This window comes from Oncorhynchus keta, chromosome 7 (assembly GCF_023373465.1).
Source record: "Oncorhynchus keta strain PuntledgeMale-10-30-2019 chromosome 7, Oket_V2, whole genome shotgun sequence".
Lineage (NCBI taxonomy): Eukaryota > Metazoa > Chordata > Actinopteri > Salmoniformes > Salmonidae > Oncorhynchus > Oncorhynchus keta.
Genome location: NC_068427.1, coordinates 14,752,014 through 14,762,414, shown reverse-complemented (window position 1 = coordinate 14,762,414; position 10,401 = coordinate 14,752,014). Strand labels below are relative to the sequence as shown.

General features: G+C 47.5%; 1 protein-coding gene across 1 annotated transcript; it reads left to right on the top strand.

Annotated features, from left to right (window-relative positions):
• The first annotated feature begins 471 nt into the window (after nucleotides 1–471).
• Nucleotides 472–4,981, top strand: slc10a2 (solute carrier family 10 member 2). The gene is made up of 6 exons (XM_035774210.2): nucleotides 472–1,059; nucleotides 1,455–1,573; nucleotides 3,172–3,260; nucleotides 3,406–3,581; nucleotides 3,953–4,110; nucleotides 4,416–4,981. The coding sequence occupies exons 1-6, from the start codon at nucleotides 659–661 to the stop codon at nucleotides 4,589–4,591; spliced, it is 1,119 nt and encodes a 372-aa protein (XP_035630103.1). The 5' UTR covers nucleotides 472–658; the 3' UTR covers nucleotides 4,592–4,981.
• Nucleotides 4,982–10,401: the final 5,420 nt, after the last annotated feature.

The window sequence follows — 10,401 nt, the reverse complement described above, 5'->3', positions numbered from 1 at the left end:
TCCTTGTCTTCCTCTAACCGCTAAACGCCCCCCACTGGGTACGAGGCCTATACAGTGTCATTTTTGTGTCTTTCAGTGACTGACACTCGCTGTCTAGCTTCTTTTTTTTCCCATAGTGGGTCCAACACCCAGGGACTTTTTCCAGTCCTACTCTTTTACAGTCTCACTGGGGAGAGGTGACGCACACCAGACAGGACCTTGTGCCCACACTCAACACGTACTGGTAGGCATCATCGCTCCTTTGGTGGCGGTACCAGGATGATGATGTTGCATGGCTGTGATTGGAAGAAGACAATAAAATTTAAGAGCTGAGTGATAAAAAAAAAGTAAGATGGTGCAATTTACATTTATTGTAAGTTTAATCAATGACTGTCTTTTTCTGCATTCACATTTGGACACTGACCTCATAAACGTTAGGCACGAGTTAATTATTATTATATATATTTTTTTTAGGTAGGTCTTAAAGGCCTGGAGGGGAGAGGCGTATGGTCTCAGTGCAGCCCTCGTCACCGTGGATACAGGAGGGAGGAGAGCCGGAGGAGTCTTAAAAGAACGCAACACCACAGGACAGACTACTTCTCTCCACCCCCCCCCGCACTCTGGAATTCTTCTATTGGGTTCCTTTTTAGATTTATTTTTTTAATCACCTTTCTCCACTATGAACACACCAATGACAACAGCTGCCGTGGTGTTGGCCACCTGCCACACCAACGCCACGATATGCTCGGGCACGTCGTGCCTGGTGGCTCCCAGCAACTACAACGAGAACCTGAGCCTAGTTCTCAGCATCGTGCTGACCGTCATGCTGGCCATGGTCATGTTCTCCATGGGCTGCACCGTGGAGGCCGGAAAGCTGTGGGGACACATCAAGAGGCCGTGGGGAATTTTTATCGGCTTCTTGTGCCAGTTCGGCATCATGCCCTTCACCGCCTTCGCCCTGTCGCTGGCCTTCAACGTGCTGCCCGTGCAGGCCGTCGTCATCATCATCATGGGCTGCTGTCCCGGTGGCTCCAGCTCGAATATCATTGCCTACTGGCTGGATGGAGACATGGACCTCAGGTGAGACTGACTGGAAGCAGTAACACTCTTAGATGAAGAAGAATGGGGGGAAAAATGGGTTCCAAAAGAGTTCTCCGGCTGTCCTCGTAGGATAACTATTTTGGATTCCGGGTAGAACACTTTTGGGTTCCATGTAGAACCCTCTGTGGAATGGAACCCAAAACGGTTCTACCTGGAACAGAAAAGGGTTCTTGAGATCTCCTATGGGGACAGCCGGAGAACCCTTTTAGGTTCTAGATACCACCTTTTTTCCCCCCTAAGAGTACATGTTATTTGTTTGATGATTTAGCCTACTTTCAAGTTTTGCCTTTGGTACTACGTTTTTGAGTACTTTTATGCGAGTGTGTTTCTATCGTGATCCAGTGTACTAATGTTGTGTGTTTTCCCCGCTCTAGTATCAGCATGACAGCCTGCTCCTCTATCCTGGCCCTGGGGATGATGCCTCTGTGTCTGCTCATCTACACGTCTGTCTGGACCTCTGCTGACACCATCCAGATCCCCTACCAAAGCATAGGTAGCTACCAAATACTAAAATAAACCATTCCATACAGGGGCATATGCATTGATGTACCATCTACACAATGTATTGGTGGGAATGCTTTTGTACAGCACTCTTTAGATTCCATCTAGCAGCACAGGAACATATAAATTGTATAGATTTCCACATATAGATTGTATTTCTGTGTTAACACCGTTAGAAATGCTAAAACATTTGGATCCTTAGGCCAATGGCGGCGAGCTTTAGACCGCTCCAGAGGCCAATGGCGGCGAGCTTTAGACCGCTCCAGAGGCCAATGGCGGCGAGCTTTAGACCGCTCCAGAGGCCAATGGCGGCGAGCTTTAGACCGCTCCAGAGGCCAATGGCGGCGAGCTTTAGACCGCTCCAGAGGCCAATGGCGGCGAGCTTTAGACCGCTCCAGAGGCCAATGGCGGCGAGCTTTAGACCGCTCCAGAGGCCAATGGCGGCGAGCTTTAGACCGCTCCAGAGGCCAATGGCGGCGAGCTTTAGACCGCTCCAGAGGCCAATGGCGGCGAGCTTTAGACCGCTCAGAGGCCAATGGCGGCGAGCTTTAGACCGCTCCAGAGGCCAATGGCGGCGAGCTTTAGACCGCTCCAGAGGCCAATGGCGGCGAGCTTTAGACCGCTCCAGAGGCCAATGGCGGCGAGCTTTAGACCGCTCCAGAGGCCAATGGCGGCGAGCTTTAGACCGCTCCAGAGGCCAATGGCGGCGAGCTTTAGACCGCTCCAGAGGCCAATGGCGGCGAGCTTTAGACCGCTCCAGAGGCCAATGGCGGCGAGCTTTAGACCGCTCCAGAGGCCAATGGCGGCGAGCTTTAGACCGCTCCAGAGGCCAATGGCGGCGAGCTTTAGACCGCTCCAGAGGCCAATGGCGGCGAGCTTTAGACCGCTCCAGAGGCCAATGGCGGCGAGCTTTAGACCGCTCCAGAGGCCAATGGCGGCGAGCTTTAGACCGCTCCAGAGGCCAATGGCGGCGAGCTTTAGACCGCTCCAGAGGCCAATGGCGGCGAGCTTTAGACCGCTCCAGAGGCCAATGGCGGCGAGCTTTAGACCGCTCCAGAGGCCAATGGCGGCGAGCTTTAGACCGCGCCAATGGCGGCGAGCTTTAGACCGCGCCAATGGCGGCGAGCTTTAGACCGCGCCAATGGCGGCGAGCTTTAGACCGCGCCAATGGCGGCGAGCTTTAGACCGCGCCAATGGCGGCGAGCTTTAGACCGCGCCAATGGCGGCGAGCTTTAGACCGCTCCAATGGCGGCGAGCTTTAGACCGCTCCAATGGCGGCGAGCTTTAGACCGCTCCAATGGCGGCGAGCTTTAGACCGCTCCAATGGCGGCGAGCTTTAGACCGCGCCAATGGCGGCGAGCTTTAGACCGCTCCAATGGCGGCGAGCTTTACACCGCTCCAATGGCGGCGAGCTTTACACCGCTCCAATGGCGGCGAGCTTTACACCGCTCCAGCCGACACTTGGCATTGCACATGTTGATCGGCCACGGAAAACCCTTTCATGAAGCTCCCGACAAACAGTTCGGGTGCTGACGTTGCTTCCAGAGGCAGTTTGGAAGATGATGACAGATTGTATATCTTCGTCTCCAGGTATCACTTTGGTGTCCCTCCTCATCCCCGTCGCCCTGGGAATCTACGTCAAAAACAAGTGGCCCGAAATAGCCAAAAAGATCCTCAAGGTAAGATTAAACTCCTCGCACTGCATACAGCTGGTTTTGTTCCACACTACTGCTACACTATACACTTCTAGGTTGTTATTCCGGGATCAATAGTGTGCATGTGATTTGTGGATTCAAATCAAGTCTGTAAAATGTGTGTTTGCAGGTGGGTTCCATAGTTGGCCTCCTCCTCATCATCATAATTGCGGTGGTTGGTGGGGTGCTGTACCAGTCCTCCTGGACCATCTCCCCCTCTCTCTGGATCATCGGAGCCATCTACCCCTTCGTAGGCTTCATCCTGGGCTTCTTCATGGCCCGCTTTGTCGGACAACCCTGGCACAGGTACTACTGCAATATTACATGATTCATGGTAGTCCAGTCTTAATATTGTACCTAGCTGATAAAATCCAAGTTACCATTGCAATAGAAGGTGTTGATAACACCTACCTGAATTATACTTGAATAACCTGAATGAGTCATTCCCTTTGTCTCCTCTCTGGAAATGCCTTAACATTCAAGTTTGTGTAAACACTACAGTACCAGATGTGCAAGGTACTCCACAGACGCTACAATGAAAACCATCCAGTGCATTTTAACTTCACCCTGTTCATTTAACAGAGCAGAAGGTTCTTCATAAGCACGCCAGTCAAGCGGAGCCCTTCGTCACTCCATGGAACCTACTGTAGTTAACAAGCCCTTCGATTATGTTTAAGGTGTCGTACCATCGCCCTGGAGACAGGCTTCCAGAACTCCCAGTTGTGCAGCACCATCGTCCAGCTGTCGTTCTCCCCTGAAGACCTGGAGGTCATGTTCGCCTTCCCACTCATCTACAGCATCTTCCAACTGGTGGTGGCTGTCATGTTTGTTGGAGGTGGGTCAGCTTATACCGCTGTTGAAGAGCTAATGTCAATATTGATATGCTATCAAAAGTTTTGAATGGTTTTGTGGTCGACTTATCGATGTATAGTAGGCCTATGGTCTGGTATTTTCTACCGTGTGTTATCTATATTCCCAACATTTTTTTTGTCATTCTAGCTAATGATTGATTGCCCGGGTGCCAGTCTGATCATTAACTTCTCTCAGATTATTGATGCTTTTCAGTGCTTATGTAGATTGAGAATTTGTGGCTGTAAAGGCACACAGTAGGTATAACATGTGTGGTTCTGCTTCCTACAGCTTACCAGATGTATAAGAGGAAGTGTGGAGCGGGTTCATCTGAGTTAGACAGCGAGGGAGCAGAGGGGGATGCTGAGGCACCTAAGGATAAGCAGGAGTACGCCCTGGAAAATGGAGGCTTCGAGTGCGACGAGAATGGCAACAATGGAGAAAAGGGCAAGATCACCCAGATGTGAGCACGGACAAGCCGCGGGACTCTGACAGCAGCACGCAGCGACCTGGGTTCAATACCGTACCTACATCCTTCCCACTCAATCACACCATGCACAGGGTTGCAGTGTGGTAGTGACTGAGGCGAGGTATTGTGAGATTTGTTGAGTGGTGAGAGACAGAGGAAACTGTTCACCATGAAAAGGTTTCTGTCTAGTCACTCCTGTCAGAACTACAATAACTTTTTCAATATTTATATTTGCAAACCAGTCAACCTAAACTAATTTATTAGTCCATGTCGTAGGACTCATGACACACACACACCAGCATTAAGACATTATATTGAGTTTTAAATGGACCCCTCCAGGATATTTTACACATGGCTCATATTTTATCATTTGTATGTTAAAGCAACATTACAAGTCTTCCTGACTAATACAAGTGTTGTGCTGAACATTAATTTAGTTTTAAATGATTAGACAGTACATTTGAACCATATTTATGAATGTACTGTCTTTGTATCCATTAGTGTAATTCATGTTTTGGTGTATTTTTTTACATTTACATAGAAGAACCCCTTCCTAATATTGAGTTGCACCCCCTTTTGTCTTCAGAACAGCTTCAATTTGTCGTAGCAGGGACTACAAGGTGTAGATGCTGGTCCATGTTGACTCCAATGCTTCCCACAGTGGTCATGTGTGCTGGATGTCCTTTGGGTGATACACACGGGAAACTGTTGTGTGAAAAACCCAGCAGCAGTGCAGTTCTTGACACAACCCGGTGCACCAGGCACCTACTAACATATCGGGTTCAAAGGCACTTCATTCTTTTGTCTTGCCCATTCACGTTCTGAATGGCACACATACAAAATCAATTGCCTCAAGGTTTAAAAAAAATCCTTCTTTAACCTGTCTCCTCCCCTTCATCTACACTGATTGAAGCGGATTTTAACAAGGGACATAAATAAGGGATCATAGCTTTTACCTGGTTAGTCTATGTCATGGAAAGAGCAGGTGTTCATATTGTTAAGTATACTCAGTGTATATATCTGTGACGAACTCTCCACATTGCACTGCACCTTAGTTGTTCTCTTTGTCTTGTACGCAGTGGCTAGTTGCTAGTGTGTTGTCTTAAAGAAGGTACCTACCCACCTGATCTTTTCATGTGTAAATGTACCCGGAAATGAAATAAAGGTGAACATTTTAAGTGGTCTATCAAGAGTTTTACTAAAATATATATTTCATGACAAACTGCAGATCCTTTAGTGAGACTTATCTTCTGACATCTATCACATCCAAACATGTGCTTCAAACTGCCCGAGATGGCATAGCAGTTCAGACGTCTTTTGTCCTCGTCTTGTCGTGTCCTGTATATATATTTACAACTTTTTTTCACATACATTTTATTTTTATTTTCCAGCAACTCATCTTCAAAACACTCTCCTGCAACCCGCCTCACCAATTTATATTTATAATTAAGTATTATTTACCTCAAATCTGCAATCCTCCAAGAAGCTAGCCAGAAGCTAGCCAGAAACTAACCAGAAGCTAGCCAGGAGCTAGTTCAGAAGCTAGTTAGCTTCTTTACTGGCAAATCGTTAGTATTCAGCTAACCACGGTTTGTGGTCATCAGCTATCCTTTAGCTCGAAAATCTATCGGCAGTTTTGTACGGCTCGGAACGGAACATACCGGACCCATTTTTCTCTCCATGTCCTTGGATTTCAACTGCTCTCTAGACATTCATTCCCGGATCTCACAGCTAGCTAGCTGCTATCCGTGTGTCTATCTGCTCTCGTCGATTCCGGAGCAAACATCAATTACTCCGGAGCTAGCCAGCTCCGTCAATCACTCCTGAGCTCCGTCAATCACTCCTGGGCTGCAGTCACCTATCCGGACCCGTTTTACTGCCTACGCGGAGCCCCACCGGGCCTTCACAACTGGACTGCCGACGTGATCTACCCGAAGGAGATCCTCCGTCGCGACGTTACCTGAACGCCCATCTGCGGCCTGCTAACCGTTAGCTGTCTTACCGGCTGCTCTCAGAATAGACAATCGGACAATTTATTTATTTTTATTATTATTATGTTTCTTCTTGGGCCTCTATAACTATATATATTGTTTTTATTTTATTTTTGTTGTGTGATTTGGACTAATCCCCTCTACCACACGGAACCCCACTAATCTACTGACGGAACGCAAGAGGTGGCTAACAACAGACCTCCATCCTATGCTAGCTTGCTACCGATGTCCTGGCTAGCTGTCTAAATCGCCGTGACCCCCAAACCAACCACTCCACTCACTGGACTCTCTTGATCACTCGACTAAGGATGCCTCTCCTTAATGTCAATATGTCTTGTCCATTGCTGTTCTGGTTAGTGTTTATTGGCTTATTTCACTGTAGAGCCTCTAGTCCTGCTCACTATACCTTATCCAATTTATTAGTTCCACCACCCACACATGCAATGACATCTCCTGGTTTCAATGATGTTTCTAGAGACAATATCTCTCTCTTCATCACTCAATACCTAGGTTTACCTCCACTGTATTCACATCCTACCATACCTTTGTCTGTACATTATACCTTGATGCTATTTTACCGCCCCCAGAAACCTCCTTTTACTATCTGTTCCAGATGTTCTAGACGACCAATTCTTATTGCTTTTAGCCGTACCCTTATTCTTCTCCTCCTATGTTCCTCTGGCGATGTAGAGGTGAATCCAGGCCCTGCAGTGCCTAGCTCCACTCCTATTCCCCAGGCGCTCTCTTTTGATGACTTCTGTAACCGTAATAGCCTTGGTTTCATGCATGTTAACATTAGAAGCCTCCTCCCTAAGTTTGTTCTATTCACTGCTTTAGGACACTCTGCCAACCCGGATGTTCTAGCTGTGTCTGAATCCTGGTTTAGGAAGACCACCAAAAATTCTGAAATTTTAATTCCAAATTACAACATTTTCAGACAAGATAGAACTGCCAAAGGGGGCGGTGTTGCAATCTACTGCAAAGATAGCCTGCAGAGTTCTGTCCTACTATCCAGGTCTGTACCCAAACAATTTGAACTTCTACTTTTAAAAATCCACCTCTCTAAAAACAAGTCTCTCACCGTTGCCGCCTGCTATAGACCACCCTCTGCCCCCAGCTGTGCTCTGGACACCATATGTGAACTGATTGCCCCCCATCTATCTTCAGAGCTCATGCTGCTAGGCGACCTAATGGAACATGCTTAACACCCCAGCCATCCTACAATCTAAACTTGATGCCCTCAATCTCACTCAAATTATCAATGAACCTACCAGGTACCCCCCCCCCAAAGCCTTAAACACGGGCACCCTCATAGATATCATCCTAACCAACTTCCCCTCTAAATACACCTCTGCTGTCTTCAACCAAGATCTCAGCGATCACTGCCTCATTGCCTGCATCCGTAATGGGTCAGCGGTCAAACGACCTCCACTCATCACTGTAAAACGCTCCCTGAAACACTTCAGCGAGCAGGCCTTTCTAATCGACCTGGCCGGGGTATCCTGGAAGGATATTGATCTCATCCCGTCAGTAGAGGATGCCTGGATATTTTTTTTAAATGCCTTCCTAACCATCTTAAATAAACATGCCCCTTTCAAGAAATTTAGAACCAGGAACAGATATAGCCCTTGGTTCTCCCCAGACCTGACTGCCCTTAACCAACACAAAAACATCCTATGGCGTTCTGCATTAGCATCGAACAGCCCCCATGATATGCAGCTGTTCAGGGAAGCTAGAAACCGTTATACACAGGCAGTTAGAAAAGCCAAGGCTAGCTTTTTCAAGCAGAAATTTGCTTCCTGCAACACTAACTCAAAAAAGTTCTGGGACACTGTAAAGTGCATGGAGAATAAGAACACCTCCTCCCAGCTGCCCACTGCACTGAAGATAGAAAACACTGTCACCACTGATAAATCCACCATAATTGAGAATTTCAATAAGCATTATTCTACGGCTGGCCATGCTTTCCACCTGGCTAGTCCTACCCCGGTCAACAGCACTGCACCTCCAACAGCAACTCGCCCAAGCCTTCCCCATTTCTCCTTCTCCCAAATGCATTCAGCTGATGTTCTGAAAGAGCTGAAAAATCTGGACCCCTACAAATCAGCCGGGCTAGACAATCTGGACCCTTTCTTTCTAAAATTGTGCCGAAATTGTTGCCACCCCTATTACTAGCCTGTTCAACCTCTCTTTCGTGTCGTCTGAGATTCCCAAAGATTGGAAAGCAGCTGCGGTCATCCCCCTCTTCAAAGGGGGGACACTCTTGACCCAAACTGCTACAGACCTATATCTATCCTACCATGCCTTTCTAAGGTCTTCGAAAGCCAAGTCAACAAACAGATTACCGACCATTTCGAATCTCACCATACCTTCTCTGCTATGCAATCTGGTTTCAGAGCTGGTCATGGGTGCACCTCAGCCACGCTCAAGGTCCTAAACGATATCTTAACCGCCATCGATAAGAAACATTACTGTGCAGCCGTATTCATTGATCTGGCCAAGGCTTTCGACTCTGTCAACCACCACATCCTCATCGGCAGACTCGACAGCCTTGGTTTCTCAAATGATTGCCTCGCCTGGTTCACCAACTACTTCTCTGATAGAGTTCAGTGTGTCAAATCGGAGGGTCTGCTGTCCGGACCTCTGGCAGTCTCTATGGGGGTGCCACAGGGTTCAATTCTTGGACCGACTCTCTTCTCTGTATACATCAATGAGGTCGCTCTTGCTGCTGGTGAGTCCCTGATCCACCTCTACGCAGATGACACCATTCTGTATACTTCCGGCCCTTCTTTGGACACTGTGTTAACAACCCTCCAGGCAAGCTTCAATGCCATACAACTCTCCTTCCGTGGCCTCCAATTGCTCTTAAATACAAGTAAAACTAAATGCATGCTCTTCATCCGATCGCTACCTGCACCTACCCGCCTGTCCAACATCACTACTCTGGACGGCTCTGACTTAGAATACGTGGACAACTACAAATACTTAGGTGTCTGGTTAGACTGTAAACTCTCCTTCCAGACCCATATCAAACATCTCCAATACAAAGTTAAATCTAGAATTGGCTTCCTATTTCGCAACAAAGCATCCTTCACTCATGCTGCCAAACATACCCTTGTAAAACTGACCATCCTACCAATCCTTGACTTTGGCGATGTCATTTACAAAATAGCCTCCAATACCCTACTCAACAAATTGGATGCAGTCTATCACAGTGCAATCCGTTTTGTCACCAAAGCCCCATATACTACCCACCATTGCGACCTGTACGCTCTCGTTGGCTGGCCCTCGCTTCATACTCGTCGCCAAACCCACTGGCTCCATGTCATCTACAAGACCCTGCTAGGTAAAGTCCCCCTTATCTCAGCTCGCTGGTCACCATAGCATCTCCCACCTGTAGCACACGCTCCAGCAGGTATATCTCTCTAGTCACCCCAAAACCAATTCTTTCTTTGGCCGCCTCTCCTTCCAGTTCTCTGCTGCCAATGACTGGAACGAACTACAAAAATCTCTGAAACTGGAAACACTTATCTCCCTCACTAGCTTTAAGCACCAACTGTCAGAGCATCTTACAGATTACTGCACCTGTACATAGCCCACCTATAATTTAGCCCAAACAACTACCTCTTTCCCAACTGTGTTTAATTTATTTATTTATTTTGCTCCTTTGCACCCCATTATTTTTATTTCTACTTTGCACATTCTTCCATTGCAAAACTACCATTCCAGTGTTTTACTTGCTATATTGTATTTACTTTGCCACCATGGCCTTTTTTGCCTTTACCTCCCTTCTCACCTAATTTGCTCACATTGTATA